Source organism: Motacilla alba, chromosome 17 (assembly GCF_015832195.1).
Source record: "Motacilla alba alba isolate MOTALB_02 chromosome 17, Motacilla_alba_V1.0_pri, whole genome shotgun sequence".
NCBI classification, from domain to species: Eukaryota; Metazoa; Chordata; class Aves; order Passeriformes; family Motacillidae; genus Motacilla; species Motacilla alba.
Genome location: NC_052032.1, coordinates 827522 through 854207, shown reverse-complemented (window position 1 = coordinate 854207; position 26686 = coordinate 827522). Strand labels below are relative to the sequence as shown.

Below are 26686 nucleotides of genomic sequence, written 5' to 3'. Positions count from 1 at the left end.
TGGGGCTGGCTGGGGGGCCGTACCCGGGTTACAGCTTTCCTCTGGTCTGGCACTTCCTCCTCCAACCTGGCTTTCAGTTCTGATGGAGTTGTGTCCCCTCCCTGCCCAGCCCCTGCACGTGGCTGGGCACCTTGGGGGACCCTGTCCACCGTGGCAAGGAGTCCCCAGCCACAGCAAGAGCCCTCAAACACCTGCTGGTTGTCCCCTTTCTCTCCAGGTGATGTGGGATACTGGGGGGAGGATGTGCCATTTGGTGGCACCTGCTGTTGAAGGGAGCTGGGGAGGGACACGGGCAGTGCTGGGCTCCCCTTGCCCTGCTCTGGTGATGCAGCTGCACTCATGGACTCCTCTCTGCACCATTCCCACAGCAGGCAGGAGCTGCCCTGGGGCTGGCATGCACTTGGCAGCACCAGCACATAGCACTCACTGCGTGCCCCGATGGACCCCGGGGTCACTGGGATGGCAGCTCCACAGCTGAGAGAGCCAGGAATCTGCAGCAGAAGCAGCTGGAATGATGATCTGAGGACAAAGCCGCTCCCCAGGGCAAGCTGTACACACTGGCTGCTGTGGGCACAGGCTGGTGTGGGCCCACAGGCACTGTGTGCCCACAACCAGTGCCAGCCCCCAAATTTCCCTTCTCCAGGAGCAGTAACTGTTCTGCCCCCAGCTCTGGGCCAAGGTGGAGCATCTGCTCCAAAGCAGTAGCACATCCAGGAGGGTGCAAGGGTGGCTGCAGACCCTTTTTCCTGGTGTGCTGGTTCCCATCCCATGGGGGTTTCTATGTCTGGAGAACAGAAGCACCTCCCAGTCCATGGCTGCTGAATTACAGCACCAATAATGCAGCCAGTGCCACCTGCATCCCCAAGGATGCTGCAGTCTCCCTATCCTTACCAACATCCCCACCCTGCACCCACATTCCTCCATCCTTCATGCAGCCTTGGCACAATGTGCGTGTCTCCTGGTGGTCACAGCAGCCCCACACTGAGCCAAATCATGCGGCTGCTTGGGGGAGTTGGGGCAGCCCCACATCCAGGATGCGCATCTCCATCAGCCCAAAGGCTCATGTCAAATCCAGGATAAAGAACTCTGACACCCCAAAAGCTCATATTAAATCTAGGTTGAGCATCTCTGTCCCCAAAGACACCAAAGCTGCAGGCCAGCCAGAGCAGAGGTGACAGCAATTTTGCCCTCAGTAGGAATTTACTCTTTTTATTACATAAGGACAAAGGGTACAATGTGTTCTCCCCTACCCTTGTGGCCCCTCTTAGGCACAGAGTAAATTTAAAACTGCTAATTTGATTTTGAGTTGCAATTAAGGAAGAAATAGGGCCTTTCAGGAGCAAGTACTGGGTGAGAACCCATTTCTCTTGCCCTATTAACCTCAAATAAGCACTTGCTGGAACAGGGGCCAGGTTTGCTGCTGAGGACAGGGACATGGGGTGGTGCCAGCCCTTGTGTCACAGATGCAGGTGAATTAAAAGTCTTTCACATCCCCTAAAATGCTCCCACGGCCATTCTGAGCTTTGTGCCTCCATGCTAAGTTTTTAAAGATCTGTAAGTCCTACAACCTGCTTAAGCATGGCCAGGACATTGCTGCAGGAGAGGCTTTGGACACATGAGCACAGAGATGTTCCCAGATGTTCCCAGGTGAGCTGGTTCTAAAATCTCCTCATTGTTGTAACATCTGTCCCAGGCTGGGATGAAGCTCTGGGCTCTCCCAGTGTCCAGTTTGGCTTGTGGAGGAGAGGGGACGTGGGGAGTTAAATTGCTCCTGGGGGTGATCCTTTTCCCACATGTCCTCATTTTAGGTGGGAAGCGCCAGGATCGGCCTGGTTTGGGCTCGGCCTTTGGCATGGGTTTGGGGCATGGTGTTTGCCAGCCATTCTCCCCAGAGTTAAGAAGCATTTGGACAATGCTCTCAGGCACAGGGTGGGATTGTTGGGGTGTCTGTGCATGGCCAGGAGTTGGACAAAAGATGATCCCGATGGGTTCTTTCTACCCCAGAGCATTTTGTGATTCTGTGAAAAGCAGCTCCTGCAGTCCGGCTGCTGGGTGCCTGGGGCTCCGGGCTGGGGCTGCTCGGCTCCTGCAGGGACGGTGGCATGGCCGGACAGTGCCCGGCCCGTCCCCACGTGGTGGCCCCACCACCCCCATCCTGCCCCAGAGGTGGCACAGCAGGAGCAGTTCCCCCGGGCGCAAACAGCGGGAGGATCCGGCCGCGGCGAGGCTGTGCTGGGCCACGGGGAGCTCACCTCCCACCTGCAGGGAGCGGCTGAGCACCAGGGCTGTGCCCTCCTTGGGGACACGCAGCCTCGAACCTCGCCCGGGGCGGTCCCAGCCCCAAACGGCCCTTTCAGCGGAGAGGAAGCTCCTTGCCAGGGGCCAGCGCCCGCTTTCGCAACAGCGCATCCCGCGGCTGACAGGATGACGGGTGGCGGCTGTGACAGGTCCCCAGGGCAGGGCTGGCCCCGCGGCTGGGGAGGGACTGCTGAGCTCGGGAGCTTCCTTGGGGTCAATCCAAGAGAGGGCTGGCCGCAGGCACCGGCTCCTGCTCACTGCCCAGCTCCGTGTCCCCTCCCCGTGCTGGCCCCGTGGCTGCTGGCCCTCTGGTCACACTCCCAAGGGACGTGGGGTGGGGACATGTCCCCAGAGAGGGGGGCTGAGTGGAGAAGGGAAGGTGCTGCTGGTGGTGGTGCAATCGGGATGGGGATGCCTCTGGCCAGAGCAGGACCCAGGTGGGACACACCGGGCTGCAGTGGGAGAAGCCAGGAGAGAATGGGCAGGTACCCTGCAGGGATGGGGACAGCCAAGTCACTGGTCTGGGGACACCACATCACCTGGTGCCAGCAGGTGCCAGCTGGGGGATGCGGTGAAGCAATTGAGGTGGTACAATGGGGTGTCAGGGGCTTGGGAGAGGGGACAGGGCTGCAAGTGGGAAGGTTGGGTGGGTGTGGGGGGCTGCCCTGGAAGCTGTGCCCGTGGCAGGAGTCCTGCACCAGCCCTGGGTCAGCCCTGTCAGCCCCCAGCCCTGCTCATCATCTCAGGTTGCTAAATATAACCCAGCTCTGGGAGGCTCCACATGGCCCACAGGGTCCATCCACACCACAGCCCCCAGGGCCCCCCTTCTCGGGGGGATGGAGGTGCCCTTCGTCTTTCAGCACCCAGAGGTGCCAACAGCTGGCTCAGGGAGCACAGGAGTGCTGGGGGTGTCCTGTGGGGGCAGCTCTGGCGTGCTTCACCCCAACACCCTCACACAATGTAGGGCAGGGGCACGAGGCCCCCACATGGTGACAGGGCCCCCCCGGTGTCTGAGCTCCCCCTCCCCACAGGCTCCATGGAGCCAAGAACGCCCCAGCCAGGGCTGAACTGGCACTTCTCCTGATGGACCTGTTCCACTTGGTATAAATAAATATTCCTTGGTGCCACCAAGGCTGGGGGGACCCACCTGCTTCTGCCTGCTGACCTGACCTGTTTCAGCACTTTGCCAGAGCAGCCCATGGCAGCGCTGATGCTGAGTGCACCAGTGTCCTGGCAAAGCCTATAGCCCCCATCTCTGCCCTCCTGGGCACAAGGATAGGGGTTCTCTGTGGGGCTGTGTGGGCACAGCAGTGCTCGCTGGCCACTCAATCCCCCAGCTTCTGGGCAGGAGGAAGGGGAAGGGGGGTTGGCACCCTGTCTCCCACAGCCACAGCCCTGGGGAGGTGCCCACAGGGTGTTTCCGGGGGAGAAGGGCAAAGCCAGGACATGGGGATGGTTGCACAAGTCCAGCACAGCCAGGCAGGAGGACAGGGCACAGCAGTGTCACCAGCCCCCCAGCAGGGCTAGGCTGAGGGGGACAGAGAGGGGGGACAGCACAGGCAGGGGGGAATTGGCAGAGGGTCAGCACAGAGCCTTGGCAGGACACCCAGAGGAGGCCAGCAGTGACAAACAGACTGCTGCACATTCCAGCCTGTGGAGGTGGGTGTCAGCATCCCTGAAATGGAATCCTGGGAGGACCTCGAGGGTCTGACAGCTCCCTTCCACCCACCACCAGCCCAAAGGTGGCTGAAAGCCTGGGAAGATCCCCATCCCTGTTCCCTTGGGGAGGAACAAGGGTGCAGAGCAGCCACACTGTGACCCAGACATCACCTGGCTGGCGTGTGGCCCCCACGTGAGGCTGGCAGTCAAAGGCAGAGCCCAAATCCTGCTCAGCCTTGGGACACTCCTGCTGCATGGCAGGTCCCTTGAGGGCACAGCCCCAGTGCCACTCACCACAGGCTCCTCCACCCGTGTATGGCACTGAGCTGTGTTTGCTCACTTATCTCCCCAAAGGGCACAGTCTGAGCACAGGCTGGCACAGCTCGGCAGGGGCTGGGAGGTGCCATGGTAGAGCATGCACCCCTTGTAAGTGGGTGCACTGGCCGTGCCCATTCCCTCCTTGTGGCACTGCTGGGCCCAGAGGGGATATGCTGAGACGGAGCACTGAACCCAGCTGGACACGGCTGTGGTACAAACACAGGTTGTATTTTCAGTCCATGCTGGGGGATCCCAGCCCGTTTGTCCTGGGTACAGGTGGCACAGCCCGTGGCATAGCCCAAGGCACAGCCCTGCTCTGCCCGCAGAGCCTCTCTGGTCCCCAGCCCCCAGCCAGGGATGCGCCCCAGCGCATGAAGGGCTCCCACTCCATCCGCCCCCTGGCTGCGGCAGTGATGTGTCACCTGGTGCTGCGGTGCACGTAATGCCCAGCTCCAGGGTCGCCTCTCTCTGCTGCCTGCTGCTGCTCCTCCGCTGCCTCACCCGCTCCGGGCTCACGGGCAGTGACAGGTGTCCCAGGCACCAGAGTCACAGGCCTGCTCCACGGCCGTGGGCAGAGACGGAGCTGGGCTCCTCTCCCCACGCACGCTCAGCCTGAGGGCACAAAGCCAGCGCTATTTGTCGAGGATGAGGAAGAGCATCACCATGAGGACGATGGGAAGGAAGATGAGGAGCAGGCTGAGCATCTCTGCCGCCAGCAGCAGCGCCAGCAGCAGGAGGTAGCAGCAGCGGCAGCGGCGCTCCAGCCGGGCCAGGGCGCGGATCAGGCAGGGTGGGTACCGCACGCAGGGCAGGCACCCGAACATGCGGCTGGTGTGGAAGCGCACCTGGAAGCGATGTTCGAGGGCGCCGGCCAGGCCCGGGCGCCGGGGCGGCAGGGCAGGGGGCCGGGAGGTGGCCAGGGCTCCGGGGGAGCCGGGCTGGGCGTGCAGCAGGAGCAGCTCCTCTTGCAGCTTGCAGATCTCCCACTCCAGCATGGGCGTCTTCTGGCGGCAGATGGGGCAGCGCACGCGGCCGAGCTCGGCGCCGGTGGCCGTGTCCATGATGGCCCGCAGGCAGGCGCGGCACAGCCCGTGGCTGCAGTTCAGCACGGCCGCCTTGTGCCGCTGCTCGTCGTAGGGCTCCGTGCAGATGGGGCACTCGTCCTCGCTGCCCGCCAGCACAGGGCACGGCTCCGCTGCCACGGCCGCGCCATCGCTCGATGCCTTCTCTGCCTCGCCGAAGAGGCTCAGGATGGAGCCGGAGACACTTTCGGAGCTGGGCCACGGGCTCTCCCCGCGGGGCAGGACGGGGCCGGTGTCGGCAGCGAGAGGGTCCTGCCCCGCAGGCAGGGAGGCGCCGTGGGCAGGCGGCTGCTCATGCCCGGGCAGGAGCGGCTCCCTGGCATCCTCCGTCGGTGGCAGCTCCCAGCATCTCCAGGCAGCAGCACACTCCTCTCCACAGTGTTGGGGCGGCTCCCCGGGGTCCCCCAACTCCACAGGCTCGCTCTCGTCCCGCTGCCTGGCACAGCCTTCCCCACCGGCTGCCTGCACCGGCGGCAGCCCAGGTTCTGCCCCCTCGCCCGCCGCCGGCTCCATCAGGGTGGCCAGAGCAGCCACCCTGCTCGCGCCCCACCCACCGGGTCCCCTCGGGGCTTGGTGCGGGACGTGGGTGCTGCTCCAGGGCAGGAGACTCCTTCAGCAGGGCTGCCCGAAGGGTTTGAAGGCAGCACAGAGTCCCAACATCCCTCTGGTGCGCTTTGGGGCGCCCTCCCAGACCGGTGGGTGAGGAGCCTCTAGCGCCGGGTGCAGCCCCATCACCCTCACTGAGGCCACCCCAAGAGAAGCAGCACTGTGAGCATCCAACAGCCTTTTTTTCCTCCTCCTCCTCCTCCTCTTCCTCCTCCCCAGCACCAACACAGTACTGACCCGCCACGGTCCAGAGGAGAGGGCACCGAGCTGGGCGCTGTCGGGCGCTGCCCGCTGTGCCAGAAGGGTGCAGGCGTGATGGGCACCCGCGCAGGCAGCTGCCTCCTGACGTGGGCCAGGCAGGGCTGGGGCCGAGCCTGGCTGCAACCAGTCTGGTTTGTCAGCTTCTGGAAGCGGCTCAAATGCAGGGAGCCCGGGGCAGGCAGCCATGCCTGCGCCAATCAGCTCCCGCCGGAGCTGGGGAGGAGCTGGGCCCACGGCCGCCTCTTCTCCTTGCCCAGCACAAGTGGAGTCACCTCTGTGGCCAGTGCTGCTCACACCACTGTCCTTGGGGCACGGCAGCATGGCCCCGTGCTCCACTAGTACAGCCTCCCAAAATGGCCCTGTGCTCCTTCAGTGCAGTCCCCCAGCTCAGACCCCGGGACAGCCCCAGGACAGTTCCCAGAACAGGCCCTGTGCTGCCCCAGTCCAACACCCTGTCCCCCATGCTGGTCCCTGTGCAGGGCCATCTCTCCTTGTTATGTCCCACAAGCAGCTTGCAGGGCCTGGAAGTTTCCTTCCAGGTTTCCCACTGGGACAGTGCTCCAGATGAGGGGATGGTGGCACCAGGGTGATGACTGCCATGCAGCAGCTTTGCAGTGGCCCCACTGTCCCTGGCACATGGGAACACAGCCCAGCCAGGGTCTGAAAGTGCAAGAGCTGCTCAGTGTAAAGGAGTGGGGTGGGGAGTCCCCAAATCACCCTGCTCGCCCTCACTGCAGTACCACAGCTCGAGCAATGCCCCAGGCACTGCTCGCCCCTGCAGGACCCCATGACTCGACCATGGGAGGGTGGCTGGGTCACAGGCATGGTGTGGCATGGCTGTCCCTTCCTGTCCTAGCCTGCTCCCAGGGAATGTCCCTGCTGATTCATGCCCTGGTCTTAATTGCTATTTACGCAGTGGCACCCAGTTCCCTGAACTGGGGGAGGAAGGTGGTGGCACTGGTCCCACTGGGGCATGGGCAGGGCTTGGAGGGTGCACAGCCTCGAGGCTGCAGGGAAAGGACTGGAAGCAGCTCTCAGGATGGGGTGGAGGAGAGATGCAGCTGAGCAGGCACTCAGGGAAGGATGTAACTCAGCAGGAACTTGGAGCTCAGACCTCAGCAGGCTCAGGATGATGAACTGGCAGCAGAGACAGAGGCATCAAGGCTTCCTCCTGTGCCTGTGCCTGCTGGCCTTGGCCACTGGAACCAGGGGGAACAGGTCTGTCCAGGCAGCCTCCTCCTGCAGCAAGTGCTGCTGAGTAATGCCAGGGTGGAGAGACTGCCATGCAATACTTCACTTCCTCTGGCCCTGCCACAAACAGTGGCCACTGCCACTTCCACAGCTCCAGCAACACCCTTAGGTGCCACCCACCCCACACAGGGACCCGTGGTGCTGGGGCAGGTGGGGCAGATCAGTCCCTTACTGAAGCAAACCAGCAGAACCCCCAAGAGACCTCTGGCCCCTGCTCTGGTGGGGTGTGGGCACAGGGAGCCAAAGCCCCCAGGAGCTGGGGTGCCCCCACTGCCATGGCCCTGCTGCTGTCAGGGAGGGGCTGGTTGGGTAAATCCAGCCCTATCCCAGCTGGGGTAATCCCAGCCCAAAAAAGATGCCAGAGGCAGATCCCTTCGCTGGCTCCTTTATTCAGGCAGTGGGGAGGGGAGGCAGGGAGCCAGGCTCATGACCAGGTTTCAGACTGGAAGCGCCGGGACCGTTCCAGGGCTGTTAAATGCTCCTCTGCTTCCAAGGGGGACAGGCCACCCTCCAGCTGCAACACTGACTGCAGGGCCTCGACCACTGCTGCTGGCATCTCCTTGGCATTCCTGGGGAGAGAGCAGGACACAATGGAGGGCGAGCAGGAACACAGAGGGCAGAGCAGCAGCCCCAGTGCTCCAGGATCAGGAAGCAGCAGTCCTTGTGGCCAAGCGCACCACAGGGCAGTGGGAACCTGCCCCATGCTGTCACAAGCTGCCTGGCACAGGGGAAATGACAGGCCTGAGAGGCAGCTCCTACCACTCCCTTGAGACCAGGGCCGTTATCCACAGGGCTCCTCAGCACAGGCATGTGCAGGCAAAAACACGGCCATGGGCCCCAGAGCTCATGGAAGGAGCATCACAGGTCAGGAACACAAATGCCAGCCCCACACAGCTGCATTTGCCAGCATCCTCATTAGAGAGACACAGACAACATGCACGGGTTGGAATTAATCGGCAGGAGGGCAGGAACCTGTCCTTTCATCTCTGGAATAACTCAATGTCAAACATGTCTGATCCTCAGCTGGGCGGGACCAGCTGCTCCCATCCTGCTGCTGCCTGCTCTCAAGAAATCCAGAATGATTGGTTTGATAGTGACATTTGGAACCAAAGCCAGTTCAAACCTCAAAATCAGAGAAATGCTGGAGAAAACATCGAGCCCCTGTGTAGGAAATACCCAAACAGAACTCAGCACTTTCAAGCACAATTATTTCTTATGGGAAATCAGAAATTCTGACTTTTTTTTTTCCTGGAGAGAATTTCATTTGATGAACTGCCTGTGCAGCAAAAAAAAAAAAAAAAAAAAAAAAAAAAAAATCTAATAAAAAATTTCCCAGCCTGCTCCAATTGGCACGAGCATCTGGCAATGTCCTTGCTGTTTCCCAAGAACAAGGCAGAATTCTGACTTGTGTTTGAAGCTGATTAACATCCCAAAATACCCAGAAAGGAGGTCTTCTTTTTTTGGAAGAGTCGCATTGTTTCTGAGTCAGGCACTGATATGCAAGTACAAGATAATGGAGCTGGGCTTTGTGATGGAAAACATGTCAAATAGCTATTTTTTTTTTAAAAAGAGACATTTTCAACCTTTTTGCCCATGAGTGAGACAAGCGAAGAACAATCATAGAGCAGATGCAGCCCTGGCTCCCCAGAGCCCGCCTGGCCCGGGAAGGGAAAGCAGACATGAGTATCCCATGGCCCAGGGCTGCTGCTCAGGGTCACACAGCTCAGGAGTCACTTCCCCCAGCTTTCTCCCAGTCTGGCTGAGACTGTGAATTTGGGGGGAAAACAGGATCACCCACCTGCACTTTCCTGCCTGGCACCTCACTAACAGTTCAGTCTGTGAGCTCGGGGGGCATGGTGATCCTGGAAGTCTTTCTACAGGGTTTGGGCTGTTCAGGAAAGGAGGAACAGTGTCCTCTGCAAAATCAGCACAACGTCACTTGTACAGGGATCCCAAGGCTCCGGGATCCCACCTGCCTGATGGGGGCTCAGGGATACCCCACACCAGGGACAAAGCTCCCAACAAGAGGAGTCTCAGAGCAACCCTAATGTCCAAAATACCATCCTCATGGCCACACAAAATCTGCCATGGGGACAGCTGTGCAGGCCCTGCTCTTTCCAAGAAACTGACCCTCTTTGGGGATCTCCATCAGCACCAAAAAGCAGGAAAGAGAATGAAAGGAGAGAATAAAGCCATGACCCAGCAGCTCAATAGTCTCAGCATTTGGGCTGTAGATAGAGGCACAACCCCAAGTCCCAAGTGCTCCAAACCCCAGACCCAAGGGCAGGAATGCCCTGTTTGGGGTGAGGTTCCAGGCAGCCCCGTGCTGCAGCAGTGAAGGACGGAGTGGGGTGGCCTGGCCTCCACTTCCTGGGAAGTAAACACCAATCTCCTTCTCCCAGGAATGCAGCAAGGCCAGTCCTGCCCTGCGAGGCGCCAGAGCAGTTCCTGCTCTCCTGCAGGAAAGAACCTCCGGCAATCGCTGCTCGTGCTGACAGCTGGGCCCAGGCCTGCACTCCCCAGGTCACAGGGGGCACGACAAACGCCATGGGCGGGCTCTGCCCAGCTCCAGCAGCCCAGAGCATTTCCCAAGCCTCGCCCTGGGCACGGGGAGCAGCCTCTCCCTGCAGTGCAGGCAGGTCAAGGGCTCTGCCCAGGACACGGGCACAGAGCTCAGAGCACAGCTGCCAACACTCTGACCCCAACGGCCAGACCCACCTTCTGGCCAGCAGCTCCAGATGTGCAACCAGCCCCAGACAAGTGCCTGGAGAGGGACTGCGCTGTGCAAGGAGACTGGCTGTGGTCCCTGCCCCGCCAGAGCCAGAGAATGTGCCAAGGCTCCCAAAGCCGCTCCTGAGCCCCAGCACCGCTGGGGATCCTGCCCACACAAGTGGCCACAGGCACCACACAAGCCTTTTCTCCAGTTTCATCAAGCACTGCTGGCTCAGAGGCTGGGCAGGTGGCACTGGCTGGAGAAGCTTTACCAGTTCCAGCTGTGCCCCTCCTAAGGGGAGCATGGGGTAGGTGACAAACGTCCCTCTCAGCCCGGGGCTCCTGGAGCAGGACACAGAGAGGAGGAATGAGCTGCTCTCCTCTGCAACACGAGGTGGAGCCGAGGAAATGCCTCCAGGTGGGTGAAGAAGCAGAAATCTGCAGCCCTGCTCCCCCAAGCCCTGCACAGAGAGCTCTCACTCACCCAGCCAGGTAGATATGAGCATTCTCACTGTTCAGCAGCTCCCACACCAGCTTCCCATTTTCCCGGATGCGGTGCTGGACATAAACCTTCTCCTCCTGCAGGGAAACAAGGCACTGAGCCCGCCAGCTCTGGAGCAGCCCCAGCTCCTGCTCTCAGGACAGTTCTCAGGGGCTGTTTCCAGGAGCTCAGGGCAGCACAGGAGGCACTAGGAGAAGCAGTTGGATCAACAACCAGTGTGGGGAAGAGGAAACCCACACCCGATGTCTGCACTGGAATGGGCTGGTGGGAGATGGGGGCAGCAGCAGGAGCTTCAGTGGGGAACAGGCCCCAAGCAGCCCCCCAAATTCTGTGGCTGTCCACTGGTCGGGGCCATGACCTGGGGAGGCCCTGTGAGAGCTTCCCTCCTGCCCTCTTCTCTCTTCTCCCAGCACGGGCAGAGGAGGCTCTATGGCCCTTCTGTGCCAAGTCTGCTACAGGACAGAGACCCTACCCTGCACCCCTGACTGCTGGAGACCTGAAACAGCTTGGAAGGGCAGAAAGCTCGGAGGGACAGCCTCAGTCCCAGTCCCTGCCCCTCCACTGTGCTTAGGGACTGGATGGGGACTGGCTCTGAGCACAGTACAGCCCAGTCAAGGAGAGTTCCCAAAGGGTTAATCCACAAGACTTCAAGAATCCAAGCAACTGCCTGCAGCCCTGGCTCCTGCCCAAGAGAACACCATTGCCAATGTGTCTGAACTCACTGCTGGCCCAGAGGGCTCCTGTGACAAAGGTGACACTGTGATGAAGGCCAGGCCCTGTGCTGGGCATCCCCCCACGCCCAATTCTGCACAGTGGTGAGCTGGGCCATGGGGCACGGCCTCCTCCCCACACCCCCCTCTGCAAAGGCACGACAGCTCTCGCTGTGGCTCAGGTCCTGCAGGCTGGAGATGTGTGTGGGAACAGCCGTGAGCAGCTAGAGCCCAGGCTGTCACAGGAGCTGGTCACTGTGGGTCCCACAGGTCCACTGGCTGATGGCCCTGGAGTGCCAGCTCGGCCTGGGCTTCGAGGGCATCATCTAAGGACCTCAAAACCAGAGACCCCCAGTGACAAACTGGGGTCACAATGTCTCAGGGCATCCAGGTTCGGCTGGGACCAGTCTGCACTGTGGATGGATGTGCTGGGACAGGGGGCACCTGCAAAGGGACTTCCAGAGAAGAGCAAAACTTTGCTCAGCTATGGAGCATCCCAGTCCTCACCTGGGTCTTTGACAACAAACTTTTTGATGAGTTAAAGGCTGTGGTATCTACTGAAGCCAAAGGCACAATGAGCCCAGTGTGGCTCATCCCACCTGGCTGTGCTCCCACTCTGCCTTGGGGGCAGAGGACTCTGGTGACAAACTGCTTTAGCTGGTGGAGCAGGAGACAGGGGACACTCCAGTGGAAGCCCTGTCCCTCCACAGTCAGCAAGAGCAGAAGGTGGCTCTGGCTGCTCTCCAGATTCAGAGAGCAGCAGGTGCCCCTTCACTGGTCATTCAACACCCTGTGCAGTGCTGCTCCTGTTCATCACAGACTTGGAAAGCCTTCACAGAACCACCCAGCTCCTGCCTTACAAGTGAGTGAATAAAAGACAATGAATTAATGTCAAAACAAGCACACAGCCAGGAGAAAGGGCTTGGGCTGGTGCAGCTGAGCTACTGAGAGATTGCCATTCCCTTTTTATCACATCTCTGTTCCAAAGCCAGGCTGAGCTTTCGGTGCCATCAAGGGACAGAGGAAGGCAGTGAAACAGATCCCCAGCTCAGGAGGCCTCTCTGGCAGCACTACAGCCCCAAGGGGGGATGAGGGTTGCTCACCAGACACACTGCCTGGGAAAGCAGGAAGCAAAGTGAGGGGCTGAGTTGTGGGTGTGCTCATACCCACGGGGAGCTTTTCTCCGTTTATCTAGGACTCAGAGAGAGCTGGCACAGAGGCCAGGCTCCTCAGCTTCAGCCAGGGCTCAGAGGGACACCATGAGGAGGGGTACTTAACCAAGAAGTTATTGCCTGGTGACCCTCCAAGAGGCTTGGGAGCCTTTTATCACTCACGTGGTCCAGCCAAACAAAGCTGGTTAATGCCTTATCTGCTCTGCTGTTCTCCAGCCTTGTCCCAGCAACCTTTCCAGCCCAACTTAGCCAGACACGTCTCTGCAGGCCAGGAGGGGATCTCAGCCAGCACTGAGGTGTGTGGGGGAAGGAGGTGCACACTGTGCCACCTCACCAGATCCCTCACAGATCGTGCCAACAGGTACAGGGGACATCCTGGCAGAGTCCCATCAGCGCTGGCTGAGATGCTCTTGTACCCACCCTCCTCTTCTGGACACTAACCTGGTCCCTGGAGAAGGCTGTGAAGAGTGTCAGGAAGCCCTTTGTCACCAGCTCTTCCCACTCTGTCTGGCAGTAGAAGTCCTTGGATTGGTGTCGGCAGCCGAAGAAGAGGCAGTTCCCTGCAGGAGCAGAGCATCAGGGCTGTGCTGGGACCACCCAGTGCTGGGCACTGCTGGTGCCACCTGCCTGACAGCCCCGGCCTGCAGAGCCACGAGCATATAGTGAGCAGGAAGTCAAGTGACCTGTGGCAATCAGAGGCCCCTGTCTGCTGAAAAAGAAGGAGGGCAGAAAACGTCCTCCAGGGCTGCCTGTTCCCAGAGCCAAGGGAATGAGGATGGGACAAACTGCAGCAGCAGCTGAGCTCAGTAACCTGTGTTCACCCTCAGAGAGCCAAGAAAGAGCCTCTGCAGAGCCTGATGCAACCCAAGGAGCTGCCCTGCAGCACAGCCTGTGAATAACCACCCAGGCTGCACACAGGGCTTCACCTGCCCCAGAGCTCAGACTGCTTCTACTCAATACAGCAAAGCCTGACCCAGCGGAACCCTCACGAGCCCCCAGTCCATCCTTCCATCTGCTGACACAGAAATGTCTGTGCAAGGGGCATCCCGAGTGCCTCCCAGGACCATTCCTCACCTCTAAGTCCCAGTGCCACCCGCTCCTGTATCGCTGCTCGGAAGGGTGCCACCCCTGTGCCAGGGCCAATCATGATCACAGGGGTTGCAGGGTCAGCTGGGAACTTCATTCCTCCTTTCTTCACCCAAAGAGGCACCCGGACATCACCTGCGAAACAGAGAGAGGGACAAGCATCACTTTACCACCAGTGCCCTGTGCCTGCCTGCAGAGGTGAGTGGGCACCCAGCTCTTCCAGGGTCCTCCAAAGACACAGGCAGACCTCGCCCATCACCCCCTGGCACTGAGGGCACACTGTGTGTGTGAAAACCCTTCAGCTGTCTCAGCACTGCCTCTGCAAGAAGCTGAGTGAAGCCCAGAGCAAGGCAAGAGTCCCCCAGCACACGGGCTGCAGGACAGCCCTCTCCTCACACAGCCTGTGCCCAGGAACACAGCAGTGAAGGCAAACAGAGATCCCAACCTGGCTGGACAGGTAAGGGAGGCCCCAAGGCTGCCAGAGCTCCAGGAGCATTTGGACAAGGCTCTCAGGGATGCACATGGTGGGATTGTTGGGGTGTCTGTTCAGGGCCAGGGGTGGGACTTGATGACCTTTATGGGTCCCTTCCAATTCAGCTTTCTCTGTGATTCTGTGGAAGAAGGGACCAGCCTTCCCATAGCTGTGGCTATGGGACTGGAGGTGCCCAGCAGTCAGAGTGCTACCAGCTCCAGGACACCAGGAGCAGCCCACAGTGGGACAGCATGGTCGAGCAGCTGGGAGAAACCTGGGAGGTCAGGGTAAGCTGGAGAGGCACACCTCTCAGTGTGCTCTGTTGAGGATGGGGCAGTGAGGAAGGACAGCAGGACCATCCTGTCAAGGCAGTGTGTTCCCCATGGAGCTGGTGCTCCAGCCAGGCAGCTCTTGCACATGGTCAGCACCCACACAGCTCCACCACAGGCCCAAGGGATGAGCACTGGGTGCTGTGGGAAGCACTCAGGATTCTCACAGAGTCCAAGCACTTACCCTGCTCTGGGTTGAGGGAAGCCAGCCAGGTGGAGCAGAGCCCACGGCGGGGTTTGCTGAGCCGTGTCTTGTACCGCACCACGGCCACGAGGATCTGCATCCGCTCGGGATGGGCCTGTGTCACACAGAGCCATGAGCACACACCCTGCACACCCCTCAGGGAGAGGACACCTCCCCTCCTCCAGGGACAGAGCGTGTGCCCAGCTCCCACCAGGCTGCCTGAACACCCGTCCTAGTCTGGCACAGCCACTTACAATGGAGCACACCCTTGCTCAAAACCTTTCCAGCGGGGAAGGGGGTTTTCCTGGGGAACCACTGCTACAGGAATGCTCTGCACAGCTGGCAACAGTGATGGTGACTGTCCACCCCAAGAGGCTCCCGTGGAGCACAAATCCAGCCGTGCACGGGCTGAGTCCGCAGGCAGCCGGGCCGGTCCCACTGCCACCTCCTGGCAGGAGCAGGGAGCAGCACTCCCCCCTGCCCAGCTCCCGGGACACTCCGGTGGCACCACATCCCACTGCTCCCAGGGACAGTGACACCAGACCTTTGAGGTGTGCTGGGACAGTCCTGGCACTTGCAGGGCTGCAGGACAGCAAATCTCCTAATCTGAAGGCTGGCCTAGCTCTCAAGTTTGCATCCAGCACATCAGGCTGCTGCAGGCTCAGTGCAGAGCAGGGATTTGGGCAGCCTGTGGAGGCTCCAGGGGACATCTGCACCAACAGTCACTGCAGGCCCTGCCAGACCCTCTGTTCAGACTCTGAAATGAGGCCAGAAGGGCTGAGCTCTTACCAGCAGGGAGGAAGCGATGGAGAAGGCACGGGGTCTGATGCGAGGGATGAGGTCGAGCAGGTAATCAGCTGGGATGGCACATGTGCTGTGAGGGAAATCCCACAAGGCCTGCAAAGCCAAGAGGGTGAGGCCTGCTGACCCCAGAAGGCAGCCTGCCTGCCCTCAGGGTGCCAGAGGCTTTCCCACACAGCTGTGCCACGATGCCCTTGGCCAAAGGCACCACACGGGGCACCTCTGAGCACCAGCCACCCTGTCCCACTGCCCTGTGCCCCCCAGAGCAGCAGAGAGCCCACCCGAGAGCCCATAAGGATCTAGAGCTGGTCTTAACCACCGGTGGAAATCCATGGAGACTTCTGAAAGTGGGTGAAGTAGAATAAACTCCTCAGCCAAGAAATCATGGCTGATTGTGCCCTGGTGCCTTCAGCCCCAGCACAGCCCTCGGGGGCAGCCCTGCCCTGCTCCAGCCCCACCTCCAGCGTGGTCCTGCGGGGCCGGTTGCAGTAGCCGTACAGCTCCTCCTGGCCTTGTGCCGAGCTGAACTCCTGCAGCTTCTCCCGCTCCAGCTCATTTGTGGAGAAGGAGGCCAGGAGCTCGAAGAAGGAGCGCCGTGGCACACAGGAGATGTCCAGGTAGTGTGTCACCAGGTACTGGATGGTGCAGGGCTGTGGCAGGAGGGGAGGGAGGGATGTGCCTGCAAGGCAAGGCAGCGGGGACAGCTCAGGGCCAGCACCTGCCTGCCTGCTGTCCCCAGAGCAGGGCAGCCCTGCTGCCTGCAGCACCCACATGCTACTGGAGCCAACTCCACCTGTCGCTGCTCCCACCGTGGGCCTCCAGTTCCTGCTCTCCCCAGTTTGCTTTTCAAGCCCACAAGTTTGCAACAGAGGAAGTCTGAGGTGCTCAACCGTCCCTCACTTTTGGCAGGTGCTTTGGGATAATGTCTTATCCACATGACTCCCACCCTGCCTGCACACAATGCAGAGGAAATAACTAGCAGTGTCATGTGTCAGGCCTGTCCATGTCTCCCACATCTCTCCCAAGGGTGTGAGGAACAGCCTGAATTTCTCTTGGGTTTGTCCGCCAGGCAGAAATTCCAGCATGGACAGATACAGAGAAGCTGGAGGTGGAATGGGCGCTCAGGAGCCAGGAGAAAAACGCTCCCTGTTCCACGCAGGCACCAAGAGCTCTGGGGGGCCTCCAAGGGGTTCCTCTGGTTGCCTGTGCTGGTTTATGGCTGCAGGAGCCCTCAGGAGGTCCCTGGGGCACAGGCAGGGTGGGGAGACCTGCACACCCCACGCAAGGAAGCACAAGATTCCCAGTGTGGGCCTGGGGCTGAGAAGGCTGCAGGATCCTCCCCACTCTGTGCTGGGGCTGCCAAGGCACAAGGCTCAGGTAGAGCCTGGCACCGCCTGGATTCCTCCAGTCACACTGGCTCTACACAGGATGCACACACACAGCACTGTAAGGAAGGACAGGCAGGTGTCCTGTATCCATCCAGCACTCCTAACCAGGTCTACAGCAAAGGAAGAGCAGAGCTCCAGGCTGGGCCAGAGCTCAGGGAAGGCCCAGCCTTCTCCCGTCTCAGCAGGAAGGGGAAGGAGCAGCAGGCAGGACCTACCAGGTTCCGTGGGCTCCAGCACAAAGCGTCTGTGTGGCTCCAGGCGCAACAGCTGGCAGAACTGCTGCACATCTTCAGGGCAGTTCTGGGGCTGGATCATCACCACGTCCCCCGCACTGAACCTGGGGATGCAGGGGGAGCTGCCAAGCACAGCCACGGGGCAGAGCCACAGGCACGGCACGGCCACCCCGACCAGCACCCACACCAGGGGAGGCAAATTCCCAGTGCCACCAACTGCTCCGACTGGCAAAGGGAGCTGGCAGGACCCCCACTCCATGGACGGGACCATGACCACAAGACTGCAGCCTCAGATATCAGCGAGGAAAGGCAGCAGAAGAGGAGGGCAGGCTCCAAGACACCAGGTCCCACACAACAGAGCTTGGGGGAGTCAGGAAAATGCTCACGTGATCCCTGAGCCCGCAATGTCAAACTCGATGAGCCGGACATCCTGGAAGTGGGACTGTGCCGTGACCCTCTGGTTGGACACCACGCGGGCAGCGAAGGGGTGCAGCTCGCAGGGAGCAGCCCGGGGGGCTGCTGGCTGCAGCAGGTCACTCTCGGGGTGTGGGGAGTCCTCAGGCAGGTAGTGCAGGGTATATTTGGGGGGCAGGCTGTGGGAACGAGAGCAATGCAATGCAGCAGGGTCACCTCCACGCCACAGCTCCTCTGCTGCTGCAAGATGAGAGGCAGGGAGAGGCCTGGAGCGTCCCACTGTATCCACCAGCCATTATCCCCATCCCCTGGAGCTGGCCTGTGTAAGGGAATGCAATGGAGATCGCCAGGAGGAGACCCCAAGGCTCTAGAGCAGGCAGGGGAAGGCTGGCTGGGCACACACTCTCTGCCAGGGCCAGAGGCACATCAGGACAGAAAGATGGACAAAACCCAGCTGGGGCAGCTGTCACACCCTCCCAGGGGAAAAGGGGACACCCATCCAGAGAGAGATGGGCCACCTGTAGCCAAAGCACAAGGGACACTGGGGGCACCAGAAGCTGTGTGGGAGGTGTTCCTGCTCCAAGCAGAGCACATCTCCACTCTGGAGAACAGCCAAGGAAGCAGAGCCTTTCACCCCAGCCAGCCCCAACAGTCCCTGCTCACCCTCTGCACTTACCGCACGTCAGGACTGATGATCTCAAGGCCAGGAGGGAGAGGATACAAGGCAAGGATCTTGTCCCACAAGGCCACAAGCCAGGGATCAACCACTGCATCTGGCCTGCAAATGGGAAATTGAGGCTGCAGCAACATAATCCCTTCAGGGTCAAGCCCTGCTACCCCTGCACATGCCCAACAACCATTCCCACAGTCACCCCAGGCCATTCCCTTCCAACTTCAGGTCTGGGAAGAAACATATCTCAGCCACTCCATGCACTCAATCGCTCTCCAGGGCCCAACCACTGACACGTGAACAGGATCTCCAGCCCCTGAGCAGCACTGAGTCACTGGGGTCACTGTGTCCCTGAGCCATCCACAGCCCTTGCCCCGTGCCAGGTGAGCACACCTGAGGCTGCTGCAATGTCTGCAGGTACAGGGCTGCGTGGCGCAGCCATGCGCTGCTCTGAACAGGGCTGGGGCTGAGCCAGGGGTCATGGCCGTGTTCTGGGAGTCATGGGACACCCTGGAGAAGCAGGTGGCCCAAGTCCTAGCACAGGAGGGTTATGAGCAGAGATCAGCACATTCCCAGAGAGCTGCAGGAGCAGCCCCATGGTGGGAGCAACACACAGCCCTGCCATCAGCCCTGGGACAGAGCTGCAGGGCACCCCGGGTCCCCCCCCCCACCCCTCCTCTGGGCTCTTACCCCAGTTCATGCTGGTCATCTCCCAAGGCCACTGGCAGCAGAGGGTTGCCCCCGAGCTGGAGCAGCCGTTTGTGCAGCTTCTTTGCAATGAAATTAAACCTGAGCAGAGAATAACACAGGGCAGGGCCGCTGCAGCAGCACAGCAGGCACTGCCACAGCACCAGCACACACTGCAGGGCCACCAGAGCAGCACACAGGCAGAGCCAGCACTGTGACCTAGCCCACGTCCTGCCCAGCCTGTGCCAGTTCACAGAACCAGCTAGGTGCCACTTGCTGGCCCTCACAGTCTGTGCCCAGCCCTGAGAAGGGACAAGGGGAGGCCCAGGTTCCCTTCAGGGCAGCTTGTGCCCTGGGCCATAGAACATTTCCTTCCCTCCAGCCCGTCACTGCCCCACAGAGCTCAGGCACACCTATCCCTCCCACTAGAGCTCTTTGAGGCACACAGGAACAATCTTCTTGGAGAGACTTGGGACCAACATGGCTGGCTGCCACCTCTGTTTGATGTCTCCTGTTGCCTTGGCCCATAGCTTTGATAAAAGACTGACACATGATGTCTGACCCACCAAAGCATCCTTGGTGAGCCTGGGAGGAAAGAAAAGGGCAGAAGGCTAATTCCTGGGAGTGATGAGGGACACAGTAGGGCAAGGTTTTTTAAGGTTGGTGGGAGTTACATTTTGCTTGAGCTGCTGCTCCAGAATCAGACTCTGTCTCTCCTTACCCCCTTGGCTCTCCAGCCACTCTGCTCTCTACTGCAGTCAGAGCTGTGAGGGACAGCTGCCCAGGGGCTGCTTACTTGGGGTAGGAGGAGTCCCCGAGGCCCAGCACAGCATAGTCCAGCTGGCACAGGGAGCTGGCAGGGAGGCTCTTCCGGAACAGGAACCGCCAGAACATCTAGAACAGACACATCCAGCCAGTCCTGCTGCTGCCAGGCACTCTCCTGCCTGCCTGTCCCTGCTCACTCACCCACTGGGGCCTCCTGCATCCCAGCAGAGCGGGGAGCATGGCTTTCTGCAGAAGTGCCCCTGCTCCTGTTCCCTGGGATGTGACTGGTGCTGCTGCAAAGCTCCCCCAGCAAGAACAACCCCTGCTGGAGCTGCTTCAGGAGAGAGAGCTCTGCAGCAGGAACATTAAAGCAACAGGACAGGAGCATGTCCTACCTTCATGTTGTCAGGTGGGTCTCCCTGGCCGGTGGTTGCACACACAAACACCACCAAGGGCTCGCGGATGAGGTTGGCCTGCGGGTACAAACACGGCCCAGTCAGGTCAGCAGCCTCCAAACTGCTCTGGAACCAGGCTGGGACAGCTCAGGGTGTTCAACCTGGGGAAGAGAAGGCTCCAGGGAGACCTCAGAGCCCCTGCCAGTGCTTAAAGGGGCTCCAGAAGAGCTGGAGAGGGACTGAAGATGAGGCACGGAGGGACAGGACAAGAGGGAATGTCCATAAGCTGAAGAAGGGCAGGTTTAGACCAGATATTAGGAAGAAATTCTTCCCTGTGAGGGTGATGAGATTCTGGCACAGTTGATCAGAGAAATTGTGGGTGCCCTGGATCCCTGGAAGTGTCCAAGGCCAGGCTGGACAGGGCTTGGAGCAACCAGCACCAAGCCTGTCTGAGTTCAACAGTGTTTGGCTCATGAACAGAGTGGAATTGTTGGGGTGTCCTGGGCAGGGCCAGGAGCTGACTCGATGATTCTGATGGGTTGTTTCCAACTCAGCTTGCTCCAGGATTCCGTGGTGCTGAGGGAGGTGTCCGTGCCCGTGAGGCTGGCTCAGAGCAGCAGTGCCCTGAGCAGCCCCTGTCCCACTCACTCACCAGGTCACAGCTGTCCAGGGCCTCCACCCGGCACCGCAGGTGCCGCCGCTGGGCCTCTCTCCCAACCCTCTCTGCCGTGTCCTGAGCTGTGCCAGTCTGGCTGCCAAAGAGCACCAGGAGTCCCCGTTCTGCCATCTGCAGGAGACAACAGCAGGCAAGTAACTGGAGGGAAGGGACAGGAGGGGAGGCAGGGCTGGGGCTGCCCTGGGCTGAGCAGCACTGGCCCCCCCAGGGGCTGACACAGCACCCAGCCAGCACAGGGATGGTGAACAGCAGGCACGCAGCAGTGGGAGTCAAGGCTCTCTTCCCAGCCCTGTGCAGCACTGAGGGAGGGATCCCATGTCCCAGCCCATAGAATAAGCAGGGACACTACTGTGCTCCTTATCTCCACTGCCAGGCCAGGGGAGGAACTAAAATCCACATCCTGCCCTGCTGAACTGCCCTCACCAGCACAGGCTGAGCACAGCCCTGGGATCGGCTGTTCCCCAGTCCTGGTGTAATCTTCCTGTGCGCCCTGGGAATCCTCCCTCACCTGAGGGGGCTGGGGCAGAGCCTGGAGGCTCAGCGACAGACAAAGGTGAGACCACACGGAGCTCTCAGCCAGACTCTGACAGAGCAAGGGCCCAGCCTGGAGGGAATCCAGCCCTGGCACCTGTCTGTGCTGCAAACAGCTGCCATCACCATGTGCCCACAGAATAATAATAAATTAAATCATAATAAAAAAAATAAAATCGCAGAATGCCAGGCTGGTTTGGGTTAAAAGGGACATTAAAGCCCATCCAGTGCCACCCCTGCCATGAGCAGGGACACCTTCCACTCTCCCAAGCTGCCTGTCCAGCCTGGCCTTGGGCACTGCCAGGGATCCAGGGGCAGCCCCAGCTGCTCTGGGCACCCTGTGCCAGGGCCTGCCCACCCTGCCAGGGAACAATTCCTAATTCCCAACATCCCATCCAGCCCTGGGAAGCCATTCCCTGTGTCCTGTCCCTCCATGCCTTGTCCCCAGTCTCCCTCCAGCTCTCCTGGAGCCCCTTTAGGCCCTGGCAGGGGCTCCCGGGGCGTCTCCTCTGCAGGTGAGCAGCCCCAGCCCCGGGCCCGGCCCGGCCGCTCTGCGGGACTCACCATGGACGGGCCCCATCCCGCCTCTGACGTCACCACTGCGCGACCGCTCACGCTGACATCATCATCGAGGCTGAGCCGCCGGGACTCCCCGCTCACCGTCTCCCCGCCTGATGACGTCATCCGCCTGTCGCCTTTCACCGTGACGCCATCGCCCCGCGCCGCCGGGCCGGGCCGGGCCGGGTCTGGTGCCGGTTCAGGGGCTGGGGCTGGTGTCAGGGCCGGGCCGGGCCGGGCCTGGTGCCTGGTGCCGGTTCAGGGGCTGGGGCTGGTGTCAGGGCCGGGCCTGGTGCCTGGTGCCGCTGCCGGGCCGGCGCCGGGTCAAGGGCCTGTGCCGGTGTCGTTGCCGGGTCAAGGGCCGGTGCCGGTGCCGGTGCCGTTGCCGGGTCAAGGGCCGGAGCCGGTGCCGGTGCCGGTTGGCCGGTGGCGGTGCGGTAACCGTAGCGCCGGACGATGCTGTTCTCCCTGCGCGAGCTCGTGCAGTGGCTCGGCTTCGCCACCTTCGAGATCTTCCTGCACGGGCTGGCCCTGCTCGCCTTCTCCGTGCTGCTCGTGCTCAAGGTGGACGGCGCGGCCGCCACGCTCTCCTGGTGGATCGTGTTCGTGCCCTTCTTCGCCGCCGACGGGCTCAGCACCTACTTCACCACCATAGTGTCCGTGCGGCTGTTCCAGGACGGCGAGAAGCGCCTGGCGGTGCTGCGGCTCTTCTGGATCCTCACCATCCTCAGCCTCAAGTTCGTGTTCGAGATGCTGCTGTGCCAGAAGCTGGTGGAGCACACGCGGGAGCTCTGGTACGGGCTCATCATGTCGCCCGTCTTCATCCTGCTGCAGCTGCTCATGATCCGGGCCTGCCGCGTGAACTGAGTCCCGGGCCGGGGGGACGTGCCCGGGGCCGCTCCCGTCGCTGTCCCTGTGCGGAGGGGCAGGTGACAGGCCGGGACAGGGCAGTGCCCTGCTCGCAGCTGTGTTGCAGAGCATCACGTTTCTCCAAAAGCTGCACATCCCTGTTTGTACCCCCTCAGCTCCTGCCTTGTCCTGTCCTGCGAGCACGGCTGGGCGTGACAGTTATTTTATTTTAGAATAAAAATGCGTTGAAGGATTGGTTTTATTTATAAATTCTTTTTGCCTAGAAAGCTGTTGTGCCTCAAACTGCTGCCTGGAGGGTGGCTGGTTGCTTTAGATCTCCTGGTACTCACCTCAGACTCCTGCCTTGCCCTGCCCAGCAGCTGGCTCATGGATTTCCATCTGTCCCCTCACTTCCCTGAGCACTTCATACCTTCAGTGCTCTGACAGGCTTTTGTGAGATCATGTTGAGATCACTGGTGTGTGTATTTTTGAACAGGAATATGATTTTTCTTTGTGTTTCACTCCATTTCCTAAACATGGAAAGGAGGGTGTGGGGAGGCAGGAGCGTGCACGGCTGGTGCTGGTTCTGCAGGGGGAGGTCGCACTGAGCCCCAGGCTTAGGCTGCAGCACTGCCTCCAGACCCCCAGAGAACAGGAGGAATTCAGTATTCCCTGTGGCAGTGCAGACCAGTGTGTGGAGTGCCAGTGTCACGGGGATGCCCAAGGTGGCATTGTTGGGGTGTCTGTGCAGAGCCAGGAGCTGCCCTGGATGATCCCTGTGGGTCCCTCCAGCTCAGGAGGCTCTGTGATTCTTGCACACCCTGAGGTGGCACTGGACCTGCCTCACAGGTGCTCTTCAGCTCCTGTCTCCCAGGGCTTGCTGTCACCTGCCCCAGGTGCTCAGGTTATTCCCCTTGGAGCCTCTCTCTGGCTCTCCTGAGCCCAGGACACACGTCACCTGGGAGGTGGCAGCCGCCTGCTGCTCGTCACCCTTGGCTCACAGCAGTGTGAGCTCATCCCCCTCTTGCTGTGGTTGTGCCACACGCCCCAGTCACCCGAGTGCACAGGCCAGGGGTGTTCTGTCACCTGCTGTCCCAGGAGGGGTGTCAGAAGCAGCCACAGGGTCACTGGTGTGGGGCTGGGAGGGGGCTGTGGGGTGGGAGCTGTGTGGGGTCAGTGGCTGCTGCAGCGCTGGGGAACTGGAGCCGCAGCAGGTGAGGGACAGGAGAGGAGCAGGACAGGCAGCAAAGCCTCTGAGTCAGGTGGAGACACTCACAGAGTGGCCCCGGGGACCGATGGTGCCTTTGGACACTCCCACAGCTGTCAACCACCCACTAATTAATAAACTCAGGAAGGGGCTCATAAGCCCCAAGGAAGATCAAACAGATGATCACATCCCTCAGCCTCGCTGCACAGCACGGAGCCCCTTGCTGCTGCCCAGCCCTGCTGGGGCTGCCTGCACCCTGAGTCCCAAAGCAGCACCAGCCCTGTCACTGGGGTGCCGTCCGAGACAGGGGGACATCTCCCCGTGGGCCACATCCCCGTGTGCCACCCGCCTCACCTGCAAGTGGCTTTGCCAGTGTTTTGCTGCTGCCTTGGGGACAAGCCAGTGGTCAGCGTGTCCCAGCTCTGCTCCTCCAAGGTAAGGCAGCTTCCCCGGGGTGTGTGGGGACACAAGGGTGACACAACATTGAACAGTGGTGCTGGCTGTGCTGCCCTGGTGGGGGTGCTGGGGTGGGGGAGTGGTCTGGCAGCCAGGACCACCCCGTGTCCCTTCCCAGGACTCGTGCTGGGTGCAGAGGAGTCACCTGCTGTGCCCAGGGCCACCAAGTCCTGGAACAAAGATTGTTGTGGCATTTGCCCTGGCACTCAGCAGTGTGCAGTGCTGGCACACCAGCCTGTGGCCACACCGAATTCTTTCTGGGAGCACCCCCCATGGAGAAATCCTGCTGGAGCCTCCCCGCTCTGACACAGCTTGAGGGGACCCTGACACCCATTCCCTGCCCAGTGCGAGCATCGAGGTGTCTGGCCTGGGCCTCCTCAAGTCCCAGCCAGAGCTCTTCCCCATGCTGCAGTACACCCTGGCAAAGATGAAAATGTTGCCTCTGGGTTCATTTTTTGTTGCTGTGGCTGGTGGGTCCTTTCCCAAACCCAGCAGCAGGGGAGCGCCCTGCTGGTCTGGCTGTGTGGATGCCCTGGGAGAGAGGTGCAGCTTCCCAGGGCTGCTGCTGCAGATCCCAGCCCTGAGCCCCTCTGTACCCTGGGCTGGTGGGGAAGGAGCCTCTGCCCCGCCCAGCCCAGGTGCCAAAGCAGCATTCCTTTGGCACGGGGGCAGTACCAGCCCCAGTTGCCACCTTTCTCCGTGTGTGCGTGTGCTCCTGCAGGGATGGGAGCAGCCCCGGAGAGCCGGCTGAAACTGGGGAGGTACACTGCAGGACAGCAGCCAGCGCCGCCGTGTCCATGCACAGAGCACTGCCTGGCACAGCCCAGATGGGCTCCATGCACCAGGAGGACCGGGCTCCAGCATGGCCAGGGCCTCCAGAGGGACAAGAGAGCTCCCAAAAGACATCTGGGAATGGGTGGGTCAAGGGACCTCCACCCCTCCTTGCAGCTTGCCATGGGCAGCACCTGAGGGCAGGGAAGCTTCAAATGGCCCAAACTCCTCCAGTCCTGCTGGAATCAGTGGAAGGGAGGGCTGGAGCTGGTCTCTGCTGGGACAAGTCACAGCAAGACCCAGGGACGGCCTGGCAGAGGAGCATGGAGCAAGAGCAAGTGGAGCAGCTCCTCTGGGGACATGGGACATGCTGAGAGCCACTGCCTGCACCTCCCATCCCAGCACGGGGGTGACCTCCTGGAGCAGAAACTGAGTTCTGGGAAATGAGACTCCCCTTTTTAACCCTGACTCAGGGTGCTTTCCTTTCAGAAGGCACCAGGAAGGTGTTGGCAGAGGAGGTGATGTCATTTCACAAACACTCGTCAGCCTGGCAGTGGTGACTGGGCTAGAGCCCCACCGAGTCCCCACACCAGCCTGGCAACTCCCTGCTGGGTGCCAGAGCCATTGCAAGGGCCACAGGCAAATAAATACATGTCAAAAGCAGATCAAATAGGGGTGTGTGTGTACTCTAGTCATGCTTCCCCACAGCAGATTTGTCTATCAGAAGTCAGAAGGAGACACTCTGTCCCTTTCTCAACCAGGAGCAAATAGCACATTTCACTCTCAGCAGAGCACAGCCCTGAAGCCAAACAGGGCTGGGGCTGATGTGCCCAAGGACCTGAGGGGAGCCACGTGAGAGCAGCTGCTCCTGGGGGCCAGGCACCCCATGGCCCTTCCAAGTCCTGGGATGCTCGGACACCATAGACCCCCGAGACCCTGAATTTAGCAGAGACACCCCTTTGAGTGGGACTGTCTGAAGAAAATTGAGGGCTGGGTGTAGCACAGAGCCAGGTGTTGCTGAGGCCTTGCTGGAGAGAGTCAGGAGCAATGAGGGCTCCTCTGCACAGCATTTCCTTCCCAGCATTGCCCCGTTTGCCTCAGCTGAGATAAGGCAGCTGGAACTGTGTCCTTCCACACAGATCCCAGTGATCCTGTGGTTCACAGCCAGAGCCCAGCCAGGGCAGCATCACCTCGCAGAGCTGCAGAGCTGCACATGGGGCCAGCATGGGCAAGGGGGAACAGCCCCTCAACAAAACCTCTGGGACTGTTTTTTAAGTACAAAACGGGACAGAAAAAGTGAAGTGAAAAGTTGCTTATCCTGTGTTTGGGTTTGGAGCTGGAGGTTTTGGTCAGCTCTGGGTGCACACAGCCACTGGCAGTGCCACATGTCCCTAAGGGACCAGGGCTGGTTGGTGCCTCTCTATCCCAAGCAGGGATGAGACCCCTGTGCTCAGAACAGCCCTGTGCAGTCAGCAGGGGATTTCCAGAGCATGGACACTCATCCACCCCTCCCACTTAATTCAGGTGAATCCAAAGGTTGTGTGTTGTGTGGAGGTGGGAATGAAGGAGTGGTGGCACCCTCTGGACTTTAGGAGCTACCCCAAAGGACACTGCCATGGGAATGTTGAAGTGCCACGAGCCCA

General features: G+C 60.4%; 2 protein-coding genes across 2 annotated transcripts; one reads left to right on the top strand and one right to left on the bottom strand.

Moving 5' to 3' along the window:
* Positions 1-7844: 7844 nt before the first annotated feature.
* Positions 7845-21903, bottom strand: NDOR1 (NADPH dependent diflavin oxidoreductase 1). Its single transcript, XM_038156580.1, has 15 exons — positions 21767-21903; positions 20648-20782; positions 19996-20073; positions 19632-19729; positions 18839-18937; positions 18155-18256; positions 17451-17657; positions 17047-17168; positions 15902-16122; positions 15432-15539; positions 14643-14757; positions 13646-13792; positions 13013-13131; positions 10672-10766; positions 7845-8044 (listed from the first exon to the last, which is right to left on the bottom strand). Exons 1-15 carry the CDS (start codon positions 21884-21886, stop codon positions 7900-7902), a joined length of 1911 nt encoding a protein of 636 aa, XP_038012508.1. The 5' UTR covers positions 21887-21903; the 3' UTR covers positions 7845-7899.
* A 275-nt stretch (positions 21904-22178) lies between these two features.
* On the top strand, positions 22179-22862 carry TMEM203 (transmembrane protein 203). The gene has a single exon (XM_038156349.1). It carries the CDS (start codon positions 22217-22219, stop codon positions 22625-22627), a length of 411 nt encoding a protein of 136 aa, XP_038012277.1. The 5' UTR covers positions 22179-22216; the 3' UTR covers positions 22628-22862.
* Positions 22863-26686: the final 3824 nt, after the last annotated feature.